This window comes from Dunckerocampus dactyliophorus, chromosome 7 (assembly GCF_027744805.1).
Source record: "Dunckerocampus dactyliophorus isolate RoL2022-P2 chromosome 7, RoL_Ddac_1.1, whole genome shotgun sequence".
NCBI classification, from domain to species: domain Eukaryota; kingdom Metazoa; phylum Chordata; class Actinopteri; order Syngnathiformes; family Syngnathidae; genus Dunckerocampus; species Dunckerocampus dactyliophorus.
In genome coordinates, this window is record NC_072825.1 from 31,344,601 (window position 1) to 31,368,515 (window position 23,915).

At 43.5% G+C, this 23,915-nt stretch overlaps 1 protein-coding gene across 6 annotated transcripts in view; it reads left to right on the top strand.

Annotated features, from left to right (window-relative positions):
• The window catches only part of LOC129185553 (neurexophilin-1-like), a 37,107-nt gene extending 13,530 nt beyond the window's left edge, over positions 1-23,577 (top strand). For 2 of the 6 annotated variants that reach the window (XM_054782773.1, XM_054782774.1), the window contains one exon: positions 8,945-12,821. In XM_054782773.1, coding sequence (XP_054638748.1) covers positions 8,945-9,733 — 789 coding nt within the window. In that variant the 3' untranslated portion in view covers positions 9,734-12,821. Of the gene's footprint in view, positions 1-8,944; positions 12,822-23,535 lie in introns of those variants that run through there. The other 4 variants (XR_008572090.1, XR_008572089.1, XR_008572087.1 and 1 more) reach the window with 4 other exon arrangements.
• The last annotated feature ends 338 nt before the right edge of the window (positions 23,578-23,915 follow it).

A 23,915-nucleotide genomic window follows, 5' to 3' on the forward strand; every position in this document is an offset into this window, starting at 1 on the left:
TTCTGTACCACACGTGCCTTGAAAAGCTTTGCGGATGAATGATCTTGCTCTAACTTGCTGCTTAATATGAGCAAAATGGTGTAAAAAAGTGTTAGACGGTGAAGGCTGCCAGCTCCTCACGTCATGTGTGTTTGTCTGAAAGCATTGCAGATAAAAAGAAATGGCACGAGAGCGCTCGCTTAAAGGAACGTTGCACTTGTTTGACACGGCTCAACTACTCACATTGAACGCTTTTACGTCAAATATAGATTCTCTAGCGTCTAATGTAATTCATGTCATGAACAGCAGCAGAGCAGGGAGACTTACAATGACGTCCTCAATTAGTATTTGGTATATTTTACATACCGCCGCTGCAGTCCAGACAACGTGTACACGCACTTTTTTTTACTAAAACATCCACACTGGCATCGGCGACAACGACATTAATGCTTCACACGTCGTGTTTTTCTTTCGAGGTCGTTTGTGTGACAGATGATCGTTTGCTGGTATCCTCCTGGATAACTGATGATCTTTGCTACTGTCAGCATCCATATGACGTCTGCTTGGCCGCTTCACTTTTCCCTCATAAACTGCTTTATTTATCCTACGCACTGTAAAGCCTATGTTTCCTATGCGTACCATGTATACTGCATCCTATCACAGCTGCACTTCTACTCATTTGGCGCCTTTTCGTACTGTACCTTTTTAGTAATCACAGGACTCTTCTGTTCCAGTGTCAAACTGTGGCCATCATAAAAGCTTTAGTAAATGTGCAGGCAATATTTTGTAACAGTTTCATATTCTAAAACGTCATACAGGTGTAAAAAAAAAAAGTAAAGCAGTGTCATACAAGTGTAAAAAGAAGTGAAGCAGTGTTCATAGCATGAAATGGTGTCTTCGTATTCAAGTCGCATTTTAAACTTTTTCAAGTCTCATCCAAGTGTGAGAAGAAGTGAAGCAACATTAATGGTCGAAAATGGTAAGTTGGTTTGAAGTCATATTTTAAGCCTTTTAAGTGTCATACAAGTGTAAAAAGTAGTGAAGCAGTGTTAATAGTCTAAAATGTTAACTTTGTTTTTAAGTCATACGGTCATCCCTCGTTTATAGCTTTTCATTTGTCCCAGACCCAATGATAACATATGGAGTATTTTCATAACTAGAGCACAGAAAACCCATATATGACTTCTAAATACGGGTTTTAACATTATTAGAGCCCTGTAGACATGAAATAACACCCGTATCATCACCTTTACACTCGTATTGTTCACTATTTACACCACATTGTGCAGCCCTCATGCTGTAGGGGCTCGAGACGGCCGCTAGCTAACCGCCAGCCTCAAATTTATTTCTTCTAAACTTAAGACGCTAAAGACTTACCACTTCCACACGGAATGGGAGGACAGCTGTTTTTCACTTTTATAATGTGGGACATGACTTCATGCAGTGTTAAGGTAATGTAAGGCAATGTCTCAGTGTTTTGTGTCATAGCTGCCACCGAGTGACCACAACGCTACGTATCACTTGTATTTCAATGTCTTTTGACTAATAAAAGACCACAGTCTACCACCAAACAGCCATCATTTATTCATTCATTCATTTCTCAAAAAACGGCATATAGCGAGGGAGCGATAATCAAACCACCATATTGAGAGGGACGACTGTATTTTAACGTTCTTGAAGGAAAACTGTAATTTTGCCCACCATCCACAATCTTTATGTGAAACATGACCACATATTTATTTCCATTTTCGGTGCGTTCTAACGAGAGAAAACTAACGAGAGCTAGCATGAGCCAGCTAACATTGCACGTCATGGGGGGGCAACTATTACGACTATAAAGCCCTTAAAAAAAAGCAGCCTCCAACAACGTTTTATCATTTTATATGCATGCTGCAATCATGCATGAACTGCTGCATTGATGATAGCATGCGATACTTCCAGCATCTTGCTGTATTTTCATGATTTAAAACAACACTGAAACTGCTTTCCTAGGCAGCATGGAAACAGCGGCAACACTTACGGTGTCTGCTCTCGTTGGGGTGGCTGTGTCTTTCAGCACAAGACTTGCGCTCTAAAAAATGCTGACAGCAAACGAGCATCTTGTTGAGTCTTGGCAGCGGAATTGGAAGAGTAGCCACTCTTCCGTCTGTCCCGTTGCAGCAGCTGGAGGCGTTGTGACGCTGAGACTAGCCAGGTGTTGTTCTTACTCCGCCAGATGAATATAGCTTTTGTGTTAGCTGCTACAATAACAGTATCGCTGTAGCTTGGTTAATATACAGGTCACTTATGGAAGTGGACACTGTTGGTGTTTTTTTTAAAGTTTTTTTAGGGCTTTATCGTCGTAATAGGTGCAATGTTAGCTGTCTCATGCTAACTCGTTTTTTCCCCGTTAGAACGCACAGAAAAGGGAAAGAAATATGTGTTCATGTTTCACATAAGGGTTGTGGATGATGGGCAAAATTCCAAAAAAAGGTGCCGTTTTCCCTTTAAGTGTCATACAAGTGTAAAAAGAAGTGCAGGAGTGTCAATAGTGTAACATGTTAACTTTGTTTTTAATCACATTTTAACATTTGCAAATGTCATGCAGTGTAAAAAGGAGTGATACAGTGTTCATAGTGTAAAATGGTGACTTTGTTTTGAAGTCAGATTTCAACATTCTTAAGTGACTTAAGCGGCTGAAAGGAGTTTCCTCCATAGGGTGGCTGGACTCACCCTCCGAGATGGGGGGAGGAGCTGCTCCTTCACATGGAGAGGAGCCAGTTGAGGTGGATCGGGCGTGTAGTCCGGACACCTCCGTGGTGAGGTGTTCGGGGCATGCCCAGCCGGGAGAAGGCCCCAGAGCAGACCTAGGACACGCTGGAGGGATTATGTCTCACAGCTGGCCTGGGAACGCCTTGGTGTCCTCCCGGTGGAGCTGGAGGAGGTGGCCGGGGACCAGGAAGTCTGGGCGTCCCTACTGAGACTGCTGCCCCCGCAACCCAGACTTGGATAAGCGGAGGAATATGGAATGGGATGGAATTGTCATACAAGTATAAAAAGAAGTGAAGCGGGGCCAATAAAAAAACAGCTGTGGGCTAAAAATGGCCCCCATGCCACACTTTGTAAATAATCAGTTTGGCGTAAAAGTCAGCGACTCGTTTCTGCTGCCCCCGGTGGTCAAGATTAAGCACTGCATCTTTATGAGCACCTCTCCCCTCCCAATATCGACAAGTCATATCTCTTAAGCAAAAGTCATCTGCGTGTGACTGCTGACCTTTATCCAACACAGCCTTCCCTCCGTGCAATCACCTTGAGGACACACACATAGCAAGGGGGAGGGGCCGGGATGGGGGTTCTGTGATGTGTTCTAATCTCCCAGGTTGGATTACAGGTTGGTGTCCTAATCCCCCCCCCATGTGTGTGATTGTGCGTCTAATCCTCCGCCACTTTACATGCCAGCTAATTACGTGTCACACTGTGGACAACAAAGACTACGTGAAGCGCTATAGCACGTGCACACGAGACATCCCATCTCCGTGTCCTTCTTTCCACAACATCCTCTTGCAGAAGTTTGGAGGTGACTCATGTCCGTGGACGTGCACTCATCTGGACTGCCATCATGTTAAGTGTGTGTGTGTGTGTGTGCGTGCGTGTGTGTGTGTGTGTGTGAGAGAAGTATCTTCCTTCATGTGATGGCGGTCCTCTGTGGAGACTTAACCCACTTTTCCTGAGAAGCATCCAGAATCATTTGATGCTTTCATGACTCGGAATAGAAGAAGTGAAGTCAAACTTTCTAATGTAGACCAATGTAGCATCACGGCTAACTGCTGCTAGCCTTCAGCCACTATGATCAGTAGTGTTTATTTTGAAAGACATTTCACGTTTGATACCCTCTCACGTCAAATGTTGGAAGTCATTCTCAGTACGATGCAGGTGGGGGGGTTTCACAGTACTTTTATTCTTTTGCAATGCAGTGTCTACACTTCTAATATCGTATTTTCTAACAAGACATGTATCGTGTTATATTTCATAGAAATTGGCATAATAATAAAAGATACATTTGCACTGTATGCGTGCAACACACATTCTAAAATACATATTACAAATATCCATCCATCCATTTTCTATGTCGCTGGTCCTCACTAGGGTTGCGGGCAATGCTGGAACCTATCCCAGTGGTAAATATTGCAAATATAAAATATTTGAAACTATAATATACATTGTTGTCAAATATTTGTTATATTTACTATAACTTGATGGATGTATATTAATATAAATAATTGAATATATTTTCACAGTACTTTTATTCTTTTACAATTTTGTAGTAATAAATATGATCAGTGACATATGATAAATATAATAAAATGTTTAAATACTAAATGTTTATATGGACATGCAGTATACTGTATGTACAGTACGTAAAGGCAATCATCGGTGTACATACTGTAGTAATACTACATGTTTATATGGGCATGCAGTATACTGTATGTACAGTACGTAAAGGCAATCATCGGTGTACATACTGTAGTAATACTACATGTTTATATGGGCATGCAGTATACTGTATGTACAGTACGTAAAGGCAATCATCGGTGTACATACTGTAGTAATACTACATGTTTATATGGGCATGCAGTATACTGTATGTACAGTACGTAAAGGCAATCATCGGTGTACATACTGTAGTAATACTACATGTTTATATGGGCATGCAGTATACTGTATGTACAGTACGTAAAGGCAATCATCGGTGTACATACTGTAGTAATACTACATGTTTATATGGGAATGCAGTATACTGTATGTACAGTACGTAAAGGCAATCATCGGTGTACATACTGTAGTAATACTACATGTTTATATGGGCATGCAGTATACTGTATGTACAGTACGTAAAGGCAATCACCGGTGTACATACTGTAGTAATACTACATGTTTATATGGGCATGCAGTATACTGTATGTACAGTACGTAAAGGCAATCATCGGTGTACATACTGTAGTAATACTACATGTTTATATGGGCATGCAGTATACTGTATGTACAGTACGTAAAGGCAATCACCGGTGTACATACTGTAGTAATACTACATGTTTATATGGACATGCAGTATACTGTATGTACAGTACGTAAAGGCAATCATCGGTGTACATACTGTAGTAATACTACATGTTTATATGGGCATGCAGTATACTGTATGTACAGTACGTAAAGGCAATCACCGGTGTACATACTGTAGTAATACTACATGTTTATATGGACATGCAGTATACTGTATGTACAGTACGTAAAGGCAATCACCGGTGTACATACTGTAGTGTGCTAACACTGCTGCACAAGTTAATTCCCATCACAGGATGCATGAATAAAGTAAGTCTATCTATTTGTACCTTTTCAACAGCAAATAGATATACTTGTTTTTTAAATAGGAAAGCATCCGCCTGGGGGCTGCCATTGATGGACGGATACTTTGTGTTTCTGCATATTCAAATAAAACTGTCGACATGCATCAGCTGTTTTCTGGTGAATATGCAGTAAATATAACATTTTTCCCCTTAATTGTTTATTACATAATTGTTCTTCATAAAGCGGCGTCCGGTGTGTGTAGCCGCGTTAAAAAGTGTGCGACTGCTTGCTCGGCACTTTCTAAGACGCTACTTCATAGAAGTCGGCCATCCTTAAGGAGCTTTACGTCAGAGCGTAATGGCGCCAATAAATCCCGAGCGGGAAGTCATGCCCGATGCCGGCTGTGAATTTATCTCCTGACAATACATCATGGCGGTGGCAGACGCGTGTTAGACAAAAGACGCGCGTCATTAATAGCGTTTAACTGCGCCGCTGAGCCACAAAACCTCCCTGCAACGCTCCAATTCATATTTCACCTTGTCAGTGCAAATCTTTTATTCTGAAAGTCCTGCAGCTTCCTTTTCGGCATTAAAAAAAAAGAAAAGAAAAGATCTATGCACATGGCCAGGCAGGGCTGTAACCACCAAGCCCGCCACAAACGGCGCCCTGGCGTCAGCTCGTCCATCACAACGCTCTCTTCAAAACAACCGGAGGCCATCTTTTTCCACAAAGCCGAGGCGTCCTTCATGGGAAGATCAGTATCACGACTCCCGCAGCCCTGTGAGGCGGCGGCCTCCCACAATGCACCTGGGCCGACGCTTCCCGTGAAACAAGACCTTATTTTCACACTATTGATCGGCCCCGCCGCGCGACACAACGCGGAGGCTTTCCACCAGATGGATCTGCTGTCACCAAGCTCGGCCGGCGAACGCACAGCGGACGCACCGGTCTCAGCGGCGGCGGGGGGGCGTGTACTTGGCGCTGTCATCTGTGGGATTCTTCCTGATGACTCATCCATCATGCAGGGCACATTCAGCAGGCGGGCGGCGTGCGGTACTCTGTCAGGGCGGGTAGACCTCTCCATCTTGGTTTGGAGGAGACGCCAAAGACGTTTGGCGCTCCGTAGTCATCGGCATCGAACGTCGACGATCATTCTCACAGGTGATGATGAATGGCGTGAAAGGAGGAAGGTGAAGGTGTGGCGACGTCACCCGCGGAGGTGTTGACTCCTCCCCTCCAGCGTCTTTGAAAGCTAATTCAGAACAAGCTGGTACAATTCAGAGTTCAACCGACATATTCACAAGATAAGTCCCACCGAATATTCAGAGTGCAAACTGACCTCATGACCTGACCTCGACAAACCACACACGAGCTGGGAATCTCTTTTTTATTTGGCGTGACGCGAGCATGGCGCACCTTCAGCGCTGTAAGCTAGCCATGTCCACACCTGTTCCACCGAGGCCTGAAAAATCAGAAGACGCAGGGGGCCACTTTGGTATTTTTACGTATTTTTTAAAAATTGCAAAGAAAAAAATTAATACTTTTTAAAATCTAATTTGGGTAAAAAAAATTTAAAAAAAATTATAAAACAATTTACTAAATATTTAAATATACTTGTTTTAATGTCAATTTTTCTTGAAAAAATTTGATTTTTTGTAAAACAATTTTTTTGTTGTTTTTATTAGTTATTAGTATCAACTTTTCACCTTTTGCCTTCACATTCTACGGTTTTGCTTTATTTTTTCAATTTTTTGGGTGGGGATTTAATTTGATTTGTACCTCGTCCTGCGGGCCAATAAAAAACAAGCTACAGGTCACAAACGGCCCCCTCACTTGGGACACGGCTGCTGGACACAAAGCTAACGCTTCGTACGGCTTCACTTCTTTGGAGTGGAGATGCTCCGTATTGGCTTCCTGCACCGGTACTTTATCAGCGATACCGATATCGACCGATACTGACGTTGGCAGCAGCTCTTCCCGCTAACTGACGTTGCGTAATGAACACATGATGCTTCTGTTACGGTGATGCCGCCAGATGCGTTTCACAAATAAACACTGCTTGTGCAGAGTAAGACCAGTCCTGCATTATGCAATGTCAGCTAAAGAAAAAGTGCCATTTTTATCTTCTACATTTTGTCGCAACAAAAATAGTCATTTCAAAAAAAATCATGCCCTACAGTCGAGTAAAATAAGATGTTCTCCTACGATCGACAAGGAGGACAGCTTAGTCACAAATAAGAATCCAATGAAGTCATGCTAGCAGCGATACCATTTGGAATGCTGCACATTTCCATGTGGCACAAACATCCACAAAAGAGCAAAGTGTGGAACTTGGAAATGATTCCACGCTGCGGACGTACTGAGCTAGCAAGCTTGTTGCTGTGTGGAGCACGTCATCGCTCGTGCTGATGTTTTGCATTTTCGGCAGAAAACAACAATGCCTACATGAACCGATGTGTCATTTTTATGCCAGCACCAGCGTTTTCGCTTCTTTTTACACAGTCACAGACAGTCACAAATGTCCAAAAGCGACGTCAAACATTGCCTGCACACCTCATAAAGGGTTCGTGATGGGGTGATGGCCACGGCTTGACCCTGGAACAGATTATTTCTCTTTCTCATGCTATATATGCTAGTTTCACTCTGTGTTTAATGGCCATTATTTTATTTGAATGTATTTTCACACTTTTGTGGATCCTATTTGAGGTTTTTTCCTGTGGGAAAGTCATTTTACAAGAATAAAGTAAAAGTATTTTTTAAAGTTCTAATCTAATAATAATAACATTGTAATGTTATGAGGAAAAATAATGAATAAAGTTGAAGTATTGAAGAAAAAGTTGCGTTATTAGGAAACAAACGAAACAAAGAGTAAAGTTGTCATTTTTGGAAAATGCCTTTTTATGCCACGAGAATAAAGCCGTAGTATTAGGAGAGGAAAATGTACGAGTTTGAAAACAAAACAAAACTGCAGAATGAAGTCACATTCAAACGAGACAAAAAGTGGCGATTTGAAGAGAATAAACTTGTAATAATCTCATTTTAATAGCATCGAGTCGAAATGCACATTTTTTAAAGTCAAGTATTATGAGAAACACACACATTTTTGGAAAAGTAGGTTGGGGGGGAAAAGTTCTAATATTATGGCAATAACATCCAAATATTATCGAGATTGAAGTCCCAATATTCCGAAAAGAAAATGGATGAAGATTATTTAAAAAGAAAGTTGAAATATTTGGAAAATGTAAAAAAAGCAACAGCAAGCGCGAGGCTGAGATGCAGTTGTTTCTTCATATGTCGCTTCCTGGTCTACTCCGCCACACGCGTTCATTCACTCCATCAAAGTGGTCCTTGCATCCCTTCAGGCTTCAATGTGTGGCCCTTGCTGGAAAACGTTTGGACACAACAAGCTTCCACTCTTCTGCAAAAGTACTGCGAGTGTTTGTCTTTGGTGAGGTCAGAGGATGCTGACGGAGGACCTGAGAGAAGGCCCGCTGCTTCATAGTTCACGTTTGAGGACCCAAGTCAAGTTCCACATTTGCGATTTAGGTTTTAAATGAAGTTGTGGCTCTACGTGGTGCATAGTCCACCTTGCACCCTCTGCATGATCATGTGATGTTCTGTGTTTGTTTCCATCGTCCAGGTGGTCCAAGTGGACTCAAGGTCAGGAAATGCTGACATGAGGGAAAGTTCCAAGTCCAAGATGAAGACCTACTGGCCTGAGAGCAGCAAGGCTGTGCCCATCAGCCGCTTCCTGGCTCAGACGCTGGACAGCAAAGAGAACTTCACGTCTCCGGAGGTGGATTTCCACGAGGAGGACTCCAAGCAGTGGAAGTGGCTCTACAATGCCTCCAGCCCCTCCCCTCGCGAGGCGCGCTCCCGGGCCAAGAGGAGGCCCATCGTGAAGACGGGCAAGTTCAAGAAGATGTTCGGCTGGGGGGACTTCCACTCCAACATCAAGACGGTGAAGCTCAACCTCCTCATCACTGGAAAGATCGTGGATCACGGCAACGGGACCTTCAGCGTCTACTTCCGCCACAACTCCACCGGTCAGGGCAACGTCTCCGTGGGGCTGGTTCCTCCCACCAAGGCTGTGGAGTTCCAGGTCCAGCCGCCCCCCCAGTACCACCACCAGCACCACCTCCACCACATCCAGCAGACGGCCATGGAGACCAAGGACACCAAGCTGTTCAACTGCAGGGTGGAGTACGAGAAGGTGGAGAAGGGCACCAGGAACTCGCTTTGCGCCCACGACCCCTCGCAGAGCTGCGCCCAGGAGCAGACCCAGAGCCACGTGTCCTGGCTTTGCTCCAAGCCCTTCAAGGTCATCTGCATCTTCATCACCTTCCACAGCACCGACTACAAGCTGGTGCAGAAGGTGTGTCCCGACTACAACTACCACAGCGACACCCCCTACATGCCCACAGGCTGAGACGGCGGGCGGTGTGGGGGGGCGGGGGACCGGTCCCGGTTCTGGACTGAGCAGAAGCCCAGTCTCAGGCACTCACAAAAGCATCAAAAATAGAAACCTTGATGTAAACATGCAGCCCATAACAAGTTGATTCTTCTTCGTTTTGTTGTTGTTGATGTCATTAGTGACTTCCTGTCTCCTTCCATTTCATCCAATCAGACGACAGTAATCAGCGTCGGCAGCCTGACGGGGAAAACAAACATTTATTTAAAAAAAAAAAAAGGATGACTGAACTGTGAGTACGTGTTCAGGTGGCGGGACGCGAGCATGGACCGCTTGGCGGCGGCGGTGCGTTTAGGGTCCTCGCGTGGTGGTGCTTGTTTAGGGTCCTTCCATGTTGCAGACTGTCACAATCACCCCCCTTCCTGAGGAAATGTTCCATGATTGTGTTAAAAGCTGCGAGATGGCTCCCATTACAGACTTCAGGTGGGCGGGGCTCAGCCCAACCAGCCAATCACATCCAGTCAATGAATAAAAGAAACACAAAAGACGAGACACGTTATTTTCCTGCCGTGTTTGTTCTAATTGTAATTTATACGCTGACAGCTTGGCAGGTCAACAACTCAGAGTTTGACCTGAAACTGCAAGGAAAATATGATCCAAAAGTGGAACGAGGAGTCCAACCTGAACGGAGACGAGGTAAGACCTACGCTACGCTAATATTAGCTAGCCCGACGGGGTACCCAAACTTTTTCTGACAAGTGGAAGCATGTGGGGGGGCCGCTTCGATGTTTTCTATTTGGTAAAGCAAACGTGCAGCATAAACACTGCGAAGACGACGCAGCCTCCATTAAAGCTTCTGTTGGAAGTGACAAAGTGTGTCATTAGCGTCAGCTCTTTTTGCATTTACTTTTCAAATACTTCAACTTTATTCTCTTCAATCTTTTTTTCTCGTCATATTATGACTTTAACTCAAAACATCTCATTGCACCTTTAGTCTGTGTTTTGTTTCTCCTCATGATGCTATGACGTTCAACAACAAACAACACCCTTTTTTAAATAATATTTCAACTTCATGCTTCTCAAAAATGTTCTTCCTGTCGTGCCTTTATTCTTGTAACATTAGATTATCACTTTTATGTCTTATTATTAGAACTTTATTCTCCTAATATTTAGACGTCATTCGTTGTTTTTCTTTACCTTTCCTATTTCATCTGATTTTTAGAATGTGCTGAGGGCCATGGAAAAAACTGCTGTCCCCGGGCCCCACAATGGCCACCCCTGCCCTTTAATATTGTAAAATATTCAAGCCGAAACATCAAGAAAAATGCACCTTTTCATTCCACATCTTCCAAAGTCCGCCAGCGTTCATCTGCGGCATCGTGCTCGTGTCGTTTCAAAGACAGACGTGTACATCCCTCAGGCGTGGCTGACTTCCGCTGTGTTCGGTGAGCTTGCAGCATTTCTCTCATGCCGTTGCTTTTGGGGGGTTTGTGTGCGTTTTTGGCATTTGTTTTTGATCCTGCAGCGTTTGCGTTATTGCGACATCCTTAATTTGCAGCGTTTTCCCGTCACATTTGTCACAATGTCATCCCGCCAACATTCCACTTACGGTGGCCATAACTAAGTGTGGGACGGCGCCTGCCTGTGTGAAAGGGGATGCCGTTATTCTCCCACCCTGTTGTGTTGAAAGTAATTGGCGCTGTCTGACAACTACGGTATTTTATGCGTCACCCCAGATGCTGCTGCATCTCATTGTCTCTTTCCTGTGAACGTGCACACAGTTATGCGGGGGAAAGGATGTTTGCGTGAAAGAAGCTAATGTTGCTAACGATGACGAATGATGACAGTTTCACCATACTCATCAAAGGGTCAAGTTAGCTACATTTGATGTTTTAAAATGACTTGCATAGCTTCTTTTTGCACTTACAAGAAAATGACCAATGCTAATTGCTAAATGTTAATTAAAGGGGCTTTTAAAATGCTCCTGGATCCCAGTGGAGCACATTAGCATAGTACAAGTACAGTAAACGTCAAGTTGAGTACAGGCTAAGTCTGCATTCTTCTCCTTTTGGCTAAAAGGCTTGCATCTGCAGCTTCCTTCCCCGTCCACGCCTTCTCTGTTGTGACCCTCAGCCCCCACCACCGCTCGGCGCTGCATAGAGACACGCCCCACATCATTGGACGATAATTGGAGAAAGCGGCGTTGTTCACCAAACAGCTGTCGGTGAAGCGGCGAGAGCAGGGCAGCAGTGACTGTGAGCTAGGTCTTTAGCTCCCCAGAAAACCCCAAAACACTTCCCATCGCTGCCGTACTCCAAGAAAAAGCAACCAACGGTACCGAGCGGATGTTACCGCTGGACACCCAGCAAGTTGCCGTGCACGGCCCTCCTGGAGTTGTGACGTGAGAAATTCACAAGATCTCGTGGAAATCGAGAATGCGATTTGAAAAGTTGCAAATGTAAGATTAAATAATATACAGCATAAATATACATCATTCATTTTGGGACGTCTCATTCTCCTAATATTATGGCTTTAAAAATGACATTTTTAAATTCTATTCTACTAAAATGACATCATTTTCCCTCATAATAAAAAAAAAATTCTCAGAAAATTGGGAACATTTTTTCTCATTAGAATATGACTTTTTTCTCCCAATATTTGGACTTTATTCTTGTAAAACTACAGCAGTGTTTTCCATTTCTTCTTTTTGTTCCTGTTTTTTATTTCCCAACTATTTCAGCTTTCTTCTTGTAAATGTTCTTCTCGTAATGACGGATGATTTTTTTTTTAGTTTTCTTGTTAAATTATATTTTTAAGAATGTCCCGTGAACTGTAAATGCCCCCCGGGCCGCACTTTAGACACCCTTTGTCTAATGTGCTGTTGGGCTTTTGTGAAGAGCAGTCAGCAGCACCCCAGCCATACAACATCAGAATGAGGGATTGTACAGTTCCTTGCACTAAGAGACAAAATAAAACATGAGAATGTGGAATAAATGGTGGTAAAGAGCCAGCAGGGGGCGCTGATTCCGCCTTGTGAGCGTTTGCGCCTCTGCATGTGGTCAAGAAGGTGGCTATTAAAGCTTCATTATGCTAATGATCGGCTCCACGTGAAGCTTTTCCAGGCAATGACAGTGGAAACATCAACACACACACACACACACACTTCCACTAACGTGATGGCGGGCCACTCCTGAAGGACGAAGCAACACAAAGAAGAATTTACGATCGGGAGGAACAAAGCTTGAAGCCCCTGACTCGTAAATTGAGAGCATTTTCCCTCAGCGAGGATGACGAATGTCTCCTCCGTCTTTTTATTTTTGCCTTTTTCCTCCTCCTCAGCAGAGCCTCATTAACGCCAGGATGGCGCCTCTTGCTTCTGTCCTGTCCCTGTGCAAAGTGCCCACAACGCCTTGCAGCCTCCATGTTGCCAAGCACGAGCACTCATTCATCTTCAATGCAACACGTTTGGACCGGAAACTAACGCTGACGTCCTGCCGTTCACAAGTGCACTCCCGTTTTGGCAACACTCGTGACACACCAGCAGCTCTGTTCAGCAAGCATCAAAGACTTTTCTTTTTTTTCAACACTTATTCCAAAACAGTGGTAAGGTCAGCGGCATCCAGTGTGCAGCCCGGGGGCCATTTGTGGCTCGCAGCTTGTTTTTTATTGGCCTGCAGGGCACTCTAAAGATACAATTCCAAAAAACACACAATAAATACAGTACAGCATAATAATTAGGGCACGGGATTAAAATATTTAATCTCGATTAATCACATTTTGTCCATACTTAACTCCTAATTAATGAGAATTACTTGCAGATTTACAGTATAAGAAGTCAGAGATAACAGCAGTAACTATTTCATTCATTACATTCAAATTAACGCACACGCGTGATATCAAGCCACGTATGTATCTCCAACTCACAAAACACATCTCTGGTCCTCCTCGGAATGACACTTCCACGAGATGCATTCATGGACACTCCGAAAATCACCATAATGTCTTAAAGATGCGCGTGTGTGTGGTGTAAAGAAACAGAAGGACCACGCCTCCCGAAGATCATTTCAAAGTTAGTAAATCAGCCGTCAGCATGAGGCTGGATAAGAAATATGTTTGCTTTATGCTGATTTTTCTTTATGAAACCTTCTGGGGTTTTAAACAGCTCAACACAAAATGGACCTCAGTGTATAAAAAAACCAACATAATGTTAGGGGTGTAACGATTCATTTTAATAACGATTCGATTCGTATCACGATTCGTGGTTGCCTGTACGATTCAAGGACGATATTTGTTGATTTAGAACGATACCAACCGAAACGATTCAGTAAATTTTTAGCCAAAATTCAACCGGTGTGATTGTGAAATAAATACCTGGACACCGGACAGTGCAGGTGTTGTTTCCTAGATTCCCGTTGTTTTTTGGGAAACAGATACTTTGCATGTGAAGTGATGGCAGATGGCGTGCAGCAGGGTAAGCAAACGTGGTCGTGCCAGAGAAGAATACAGAAGAAACGCCAGTGCAAATGAAGGAATGAACCGTCCCAGCATTTCCTCTCTCCTCCGCAAGTGCACGCCATTCATTGCGTCCGCGTTCGTAACCGTGTGTTTTCACCTGGACGCGCCGCGCCGGATGATGACGTCACTGAGCGTCACTGCTGGTGGGCCGTAAACTACCATCCAGAGGCGTTCAACACACACACACTCTTTTACACACGCTTTATCACACTCTTCTTTGTCTGGTGACTTCTTCTGCATCGTGGTGGTATGACACCGCGGGTCTTGCAACATGCAAGTTTTATTCTGTCATCTTTGGCAAACACAGCAGTTCAAGCACAAACGGTAATAAATGGCTAATAAATGTCCTTGCTAGCCTTTACTGCCATCTCACGGAGTGCTGTGCATGTGCTCCATCACTTCCGCCTTTGTCCCCACATACGAAGGACACGAGCCCTCCAAAAAGCCGTCTTAGGCTATGCCTGCCGGTAACCAGCAGGTCGTAACCCAAATTTTATCCCGCAGCCGAGCGATGGGCTTGTAAGTGAAAAACACTTGTATGCCGAGGCACCACTGTATAAACAACAAGTTAAACATAACTGCTGTGCTCCAGCACCTTCTCCATCGCTTCCAGCGAGTGGCATTGGAGACAATCGGGTGACAATTCAACTCACAGAGACGGTAGATCCAAATAACCTCGGTCTTGTGGACCAAGCCACCTGCCAGGGCTTTCAAGCTGAACTTACCATTCAAAATACCTTTTCTTTCTCCATTCCTGCTCCGTATTTGTTCCCGCTTCCGGGTCCAACTGCCGCACTGCTGCACTACGGTGTAGGCCGAGAGTCAAACAGGACGTCCGCACGTTCATCACACGTCAAACAAATCGTGGCATTAAAGGGAATTTCCGTAATAAGACTATTCCATAAAATACACACACGCTGTGTGGTGGACGGAGTGGTCCATGGTGGGGGCGGGGTCATGGTGTGGCCATTTTTGGATTCCGTGGCCCTTGAAACAGTTAAACTGCACATTGGGGAGTTGCCTTTTATTGTGGGCAGCCTGAGGCACACGTGTGCAATCAGCACCTTGATATGACACGCCCCACCTGTGAGGTGGATGACTGATGAATGGTGGAAAGAAAGACACAAACGCAGGCACATTTGTGAACAATATTTGAGAGAGATTTGAGTTCAACTCATGAAAAATGGCCGCAAAAACCAAAGTGTGGCGTTTATAAATTTCATGTGACAATTTCCCTTCTTTCCAAACGCCAATGTTGCCAGATATGATATTTCCACACCAAAACGTCCAAATGGTCTCCCTCCTCAGCCACCCAGGACCATGAATAAATGAGACAGCGATGACGCCTGTGGGAGACAATTATCGCCTCGCCGCACCGTCTCAAAAGTTGTTTTCTTTAACACAGACATTCCTCCCCACAAGCGGAGGACTTGTGTAACTAAATGACAGAACAACGCTAAAGAGATCAAATGCTGGATTTGAATACGACTGGATGTTAATGAGCTTTGGAAAAACATGTCACGCCGCTGCTGCTCAAATCAATCAGCTTGAACTTGAATGCTTGATGCACTCTAACACCTGTCAGTCATTTTGTCGTGCTTTGTCCTCTCTGTTTCTGCCCTTCTTTATCGAGATGCGGCACGAGCAACTGTCTTTTGCTCCATTTTGGGTTGTTGAGTTAAGAAACACGAATTGGCGACTCTAAATGGTCCATAGGTATGAATGATTGGTTGTCTAAATGTGCCCTGCCATTGTCCAGGGTGTACCCCGCCTCTCGCCCCAAGTCAGCTGGGATAGGCTCCAGCATACCCCTGCGATCATAGTGAGGATAAGCGGTAGAGAAAATGGATGATTTCTTCTTCTGTTTCAGTATATAATAATAATAACAATAATAGTAGTTGTAATAGTAATAACCGTGCCACAAAATAGCACAAATGAAGAGGGAAAAAGAGCTTTCATTCTGACTGTGTCAGGAGGCTGATTAGGTAATAGCCTGACACTGAAATCTCTAGCACAAACGATCATTTTAATTGCACAAACGCAGCACAAAGGAATGGGACTATTTTGTTTTCATTTGGAGCAAATAGGGAGGTGGCTGAAATTTGACTGACCTCTAAAATAATCGGTCATAACTCAAAAACAAAAGCAGCACATACGTTCATTTTTCTTTTGCGCAAAACAGCACAAACGAGAAGGGGCGGGGGTGTCCAAAGGGGCCGTTTGTTTTTATCAACCCTCGATACATTTAAAAGATACAATTCAACCAGAAAACAAAACAAAAACAATAACAGAAGCGTAAGAAAGAGCAGTCATTTCACGAAATATTACAATAAAGTCATAACATGAACAGAAAAACGTGTTCCGCAAGCATGAAGTCGGAACACGATGACGACAAAACCAAACTTAGGAAAGTTCAAATGTCAAGCAGAGCATATCTGCATGGCTTGGTTTACAAAATGTCAAATGTCAAAGTGGCCCCTGTATTCTTGGGAAACGTTTGGACACCCCTGGAATAGGGCTCCTTGACCAGAGGTTTGTGTGGGGTGGGGGCCGCTGACACAGTCGTTAGAATGCAAAAGTATGAGGGGAAAATATCAATATGCAGTAAGTGTGGAAATATTAGACTAATATAGTCCTCCACAAGTCTCCACAAATGTTCCTCATTAGGGTCCCGGGTGAGCTGGAGCCTATCCCAGCTGACTTCGGAGAGGCAGGGTGCACCCCGGTCACAATTTTCCCATCACAAATAATGTACATTGTGAGTCCAAGTGTGGACATCATAAAAGCTTTCTTAAGCGTGCTGACGGTGTTTAAAGTCGCATTTTAACGTTCTTAGCTGCCATACAAGTGTAAAAAGAAGCTAGGCGCTGGACATTAAGGCCAAAGAAAACTTAAAGTAAAACTGCTCTGTGGCGTTTTGTAGGCATTGCTGGAATGAATAACCACAACCTCTCCTACGTTACATTAAGTTCCATTTCCTGTTCTATGGTTATCGTCACACTTGTCCATCACAAAAAGCCAAAGAAAAAGCAAAACACACTGAAATGTCACCAGATACGTTGATGGTTTGTTTCGTTTGACTTTGGAGACAGATACTTCCATGAAATTTTGGTTGGGCTCTAAATGATTCCAGGGACCGTATCATGTATCGCGTATCGCGTATCGTGTATCGTGTATCGCGTATCGTGCACCGTGTATCGTGCATCGTGTATCGTGCATCGCGTATCGTGTATCGCGTATCGTGCACCGTGTATCGTGTATCGTGTACCGTGTATCGTGTATCGTGTATTGTGTATTGCGTATCGTGCACCGTGTATCGTGTATCGCGTATCGCGTATCGCGTATCGTGTATCGTGTATCGTGTATCGCGTATCGTGCACCGTGTATCGTGTATCGTGCATCGCGTATCGTGTATCGTGCACCGTGTATCGTGTATCGTGTATCGTGTACTGTGTATCGTGTATCGTGTATCGTGCACCGTGTATTGTGTATCGTGTATCGTGTACCGTGTATCGTGTATCGTGTATTGCGTATCGTGCACCGTGTATCGTGTATCGTGTATCGTGTATCGTGTATCGTGTATCGTGTATCGCGTATCGTGTATCGCGTATCGTGCACCGTGTATCGTGTACCGTGTATCGTGTATCGTGTACCGTGCACCGTGTATCGTGTATCGTGTATTGTGTATCGTGTATCGTGTATCGCGTATCGTGCACCGTGTATCGTGTATCGTGTATCGTGTATCGCGTATCGTGTATTGTGTATCGTGTATCGCGTATTGCGTATCGTGTATCGCGTATCGCGTATCGCGTATCGCGTATCGCGTATCGCGTATCGTGTATCGCGTATCGCGTATCGTGTATCGTGTATCGCGTATCGTGTATCGTGCACCGTGTATCGCGTATCGCGTATCGCGTATCGCGTATCGTGTATCGCGTATCGCGTATCGTGTATCGTGTATTGTGTATCGTGTATCGCGTATCGTGCACCGTGTATCGCGTATCGCGTATCGCGTATCGTGCACCGTGTATCGTGTATCGCGTATCGCGTATCGTGTATCGCGTATCGTGTATCGTGTATCGTGTATCGCGTATCGTGCACCGTGTATCGTGTATCGCGTATCGTGCACCGTGTATCGTGTATCGCGTATCGCGTATCGTGCACCGTGTATCGTGTATCGCGTATCGCGTATCGTGTATCGTGTATCGCGTATCGTGTATCGTGTATCGTGTATCGTGTATCGCGTATCGTGCACCGTGTATCGTGTATCGCGTATCGTGTATCGTGTATCGTGTATCGTGTATCGTGTATCGTGTATCGTGTATCGCGTATCGTGCACCGTGTATCGCGTATCGTGTATCGTGTATCGTGTATCGTGTATCGCGTATCGTGTATCGTGTACGTGAATCAAGCAGGGTTTTGTATGATCAGGATCAGATGCCAATCGGTCATCAGTGTCGTCCTCATCCGGGCCCGCCGCCGCGCGACCGTGTCCTCCGGCTGGTCCCGTGACCCCGGATTAACGTGGCGCGTGTGGGAGGTGTGAGAAATGGCAGAGAGCATCGCGGGAGTGCGGCGTGTGTCCTGGTGACAGGCGGCAGCTGCAGTAGTGAACACATGACTAACCACTGGCCTTTTGGCAGCTGGTGGAGATGTGCACGTGGTGCGGGGGGGGGGAGGTTTGACATTTAGCAGGATTAGAAAGTTCTTGGGTTTCTGCTCAGGAGGTGTCAGAGGTGGTTGGCATCGTAATCACGTAAGTCTTCTTTAACACGACCTCCAAGCCCGCTGAAAGAGCCTGCAGATGTTTGCTTGCAAGCTGACCTGGACCCCCACCGCTGACCCCACCCCCACCGGACACTTCATTAGGCACACCTGCACGACGTCATTAGAAAGATCAACTGAATTGAATTCCATTCAAGTGCAATCAATGAAATAAAAATGAATGAATTGATTCAAATGTTTGTAAAAATGTCCAAAAATAATGCTGACTTCATTCCAAAATAAAAAAATCCCAACATGGAAAAAGACCTCAACGTAATCCCACCAATGAAATGTTCATCCAAAGTAACATAACAAAAATACATTAGAAATTATGGGAAAAGGAAAGAAAACGTGAAGTACACTGCATGGATGCGTGGATGTGCAATTTATTATATTTCAAGACAAAAAAGATCATATTAATAATAATGAAAACCTTATCGATGAATACAATTAAGGAAATGTATATTTTATTTTATTTATTTTAATCCTACCCCTCTCATATTTTATATTTTCACTCGTATGTCAGTAAAATAACAGAATGATTAAGAATTTAGAGAAAGTTACGGGTGCCATTTAATTAATAAATAATTCTTCATTTTTTTATTGACTTGGGGCGAGAGGCGGGGGTACACCCTCGACTGGTCGCCAGCCAATCGCGGGGCACATACAGTATATAGTATATATAATATTAGAATAAAAAGCATCCATAAATCGTATCCTTTTTTTATCCAAATGAGCTTTCTTTAGTGACATCCCGTATTAACAATCCGTCACTCGAAGCTCTTTCTCATATTACATATTATTCTCATATTATTCTCATATTACATAGCAGCTGTCACCTGACACAGCAGGGCTGGACAAGCACAGTAGTAAACACATCATAGCGGTGGCTGCTCAATCAAAAGTCAATACTGTGATCTCATAGAGCTCCTTTGATTGTGCAGGTGTACCTAATGTTGTGGCCCACTGCTGTTGGTGGTTTTTTTCTAATTAATTGCGCCAATACACCCCCCCCCCCTTCCACTCATATCAGGTAAAATTGGAGAATTCATTAACCTTTGTCATCTCAGTTGCCTCTGTGGCGTCCTGCTGGGAGATGGAAACAGCACAAGCGTTCATTAAACACACACACACACACACACACACACACACACACACACACACACACACACACACACCATCTTATTAAAGCTGCGCCATGACAACATCGTTAAGCCAGGGAATGTTCTGGAGGGAAAAGTCTTCATAAGCAAACGTGTCACACACACATTCACAGCTACGCTTTGCACTTTTTTTCTAATCCATGCTTCCAACATGTGCCACGCCGATGTCAGCGTCTTTTCACTTTGTGCTCGCGCATCGCATCGCGCTGCTCCCGTTGCAACGTCACATTTGATGATGAATGAAGATGTGCTGCGTGTATGCGGCGCCGCCTCTGGAGGCTTTCTGTGGCCCCAATCCGGACTCTAATAGGGATTGATTTTATAAGTTGCTATTCAACTTGGACCCCCCAAGGCTCCAAATGCCACTCGTGGTTGTGGCCCTAAACTGCATAGAGCGTTAATGGCGGTGTCTGCCCTGCATGCATGCATGAATGCATGTGTGCATGAATGCATGTATGCATGAATGTATGTATGCATGTATGCATGCATGCATGTAAGCATGCATGTAAGCATGCATGCATGTATGCCACTTTCAAACGGCATCAAGCAATAGGTTTCATTCACCGATCGTTATTGATAAGTTATTGCTTAATTGATACATTATACAAGATTTCCATCAGTGTTCTACTCCACTATTTTATCTTTCATCTCATTATTTATTTTTTGACTTTATTTTTTATATTATCTAGTCTTATTCACTTATCCAGTTTGATTTTATATTTTTATAAACACTTTTTATTTATTTTCCTTTATTGCACACTACTCATAATTTATTCATTTATCTTTCATGTCTTTCTTCATTTGTACTTATTTTATCTACGCTTAGCCATTTTTATTTTTGATTTTTATTAATTTTGGCAACACTTTTTAGTTTTTTTCATTGCACACTACTCGTTATTTTTTAAATATTTTTGTTATATTTTTCATCTCTGTTTTTTACTTACGGTACTCTTTATTTTACTCTTTATTTTATATTTGTAATACCTTTTTATTACTTTTTATTTTCCTTCGTCACTCGTCATTTATTCATTTATATTTCATCTCTTTATTTACTTTTACTTATTTTTCTGTTCACGTTGTATTTATTCTTATTTTATCTGCTCTTCCTCAGTTATCTATTTTGTTTCATGTCACCCCAAGTCAGCTGGGATAGGCTCCAGCATGCCCCCGCGACCCTAACGAGGAGAAGCGGCATAGGAAATGGACGGATGGATGGATTTTCCTTTTTATTTATTTTCTTTCATCACTGCGCACTACTCATTACTTATTCATTTATCTTTCATCTTATGAATTTGTACTTATTTTCTATTTGTGATTTATTTATTTATTTGTTCTCATTTTATCTATGCTTATTCCATTTTTATTTTCGTTTGTTTTAGCACTTTGAATGCTTTTCCCCCAATCATCACTAGACGCTACCAACATTTACTTATTTCGTCATTTATCTTGAAGCTCTTCATTTATTGGGGGGGTTTCTATTCTTATTCTATTCTGCTCTTATTCACTCTTATATTTTAACACTTGACTTTTTTTCTTCATCGCTGCACACGACTCATATTTACTTATCCAGCCATTTATCTTTCACCTCTATTTATTTCTTAGCATTATTTATTTATTATAATTGTGTTTATTTATGGTGGATCTTATTTTATTATTATTTATTTTCATTTGATCTACTCTTATTTGCTTGTTCATTTTTTGTCAACACTTTGTCTTTCTTCTTTTTCGTAAACACAGGAAGTAAAGTATCGGTAAAGAGGAAGACTTCCTGTCCTCACCGTCACGCACTTGTGTTCTTATGTTGCTGTTGTCACGTGGCCTGATGTGATAAGCAGCTGGACACACTATAATTACTTTGTCGCTGTTGTGCTAAAACAATATTTATTTTAATCAGGAGGGGCGGTCGTTAATATGAATTTTCATTATCAGTTAATTAAGCTGATTATTTCCCCGCTAATAAAGCAAATGGAAAAGAGGTTGAAAAGCCGCTTTAAATGTCACTTTCAGCCTCAGACGACAACACGAGCGCCCCATGAAGCGTTCATTGTCCGTCAGCGGAACACGTGGAGTGTTTATCCCTGGAACGTCGGCAGCTGCAATCACTGAGCGCCGCTAAATGGAAATCAGAGCAGAAAGCAACGCTGATGTTTTCAAACCAAATCAAGTGTGTTTGTCAATCGCCTGCCGCTGCTGGGATAATTCATCGTCGTGTCGCATCGCTGTGCCCTGGAATGACACACACAGTTTACCAATGGACTTGTGGCCGTTAGGATTTGAAACATTGGTTGTGGACCGGAAACGAACAGGCTGGTATCGTTTTCGTGTACTTCAATACCCTTCAACCCAAACTAACCCAAATTGTTTCGCGCTTATTCCGGAAATTACTATCGCAATATTTGCCCGCTTCTTCTTCTTCTTCTCTCCATTTTAAGCCTGTAAAGGTTCAGTAGTCCCTCCCCTCACGCTGGGTAAAATGGCGACCAGCAAATGGCGAAAAACGATGAGTAAGTGAGACGCCAAAAAAATTTGACACACGGCTCACTCCTCCCCCTCCAAACCCTCCTGCTAGCTTGACGTTGACGTCATACTTTCTATGGGCCTGCCAGCGAAGCGCAGCCCATCCTATAACTTCTCTTTTTTTAAGTCCTTTTTTTATTTATATCGTATTCCACCGCTCCTCCGCCCCCAAACCTTCCTGCTAGCTTAGTGTTGACGTTCCTCTGCGGTTTCGGATCAACATTTGCAATAATTAGATTCGATTCAGCTCCAGAGCCCTCCCCTTCTTCCTTCAGTATGCCTCACACACGTATTAAACACATTTTACATGATAAAACGTACAGGTGCTCACCACTAATGAATGACGATCCATCCCACAGCAACTATGGTGCTTTCAGGGACGGCTGAACAAAGTGCGAAATCTCAACGCCTGACAAAACACATTATCAGTGAAGCATTAAGACATAAACATTGTGGGATTTTTTTTACAAGTGGTACAATTTTTGAGAATAAAATGTAAATAAAATAATTTTTCTGACCAAAAATGAATGAATTTACGGATCTGTGAAGGAAGTGCAAATAAGAAGTCACACAAGTAGCTGCTGTTCATCGTCATGGCAGGTCCATATTGAAATCCCTTTACCAATTGGGCAATTCTACTTGCTGCCCCTTAGAGGACAACACAGGCTGTGAACGACACAGCCAGTGAGAGATGTTTGATTACATCTTTGCAGTGAACGATTCGGCCTATAAATGTGAACTTTTGTGTGTGTGTGTGTGTGCGCGCTCCATGCTGCTTGGACACACTCTTGCATGGTTGTCAGCCATGTTTGCTTTGAGAAGTAAGAGGATTACGACTGCGCTTTTTTTTCTTTTTTTTAGCTTGTCTGCATCTGCACAGCAGGCAGCGTGAAGGAATGGCTCTGATTTAATTGCCATGAAAGAAAGATTCCCAGCATATGCATGCAGTAGATGCTAACGTGTTAGCACAGCCAGCGCTTGCATCACCTGAGACTGAGGCAATGATCTCCTTCATGCCGTGCTAGCACCAGAGGATGGCGTGTCAAAGCTTCTTGTCTTGTGTGTATTTGCTGCAAATGTCAGCATGAGCCCGGTCACAGTCCCGCTCGCTACAACAATTAAAAGCCTCTTGAAGTGAAGACGTATTTGATTTATAACGTGTGCAACCTCAGCGCCACCAAAGGTGAGCTGCAGCCTGACAGAGATGGACTAGGTGCGCTGACAAAGGAGGAGAGAGATGA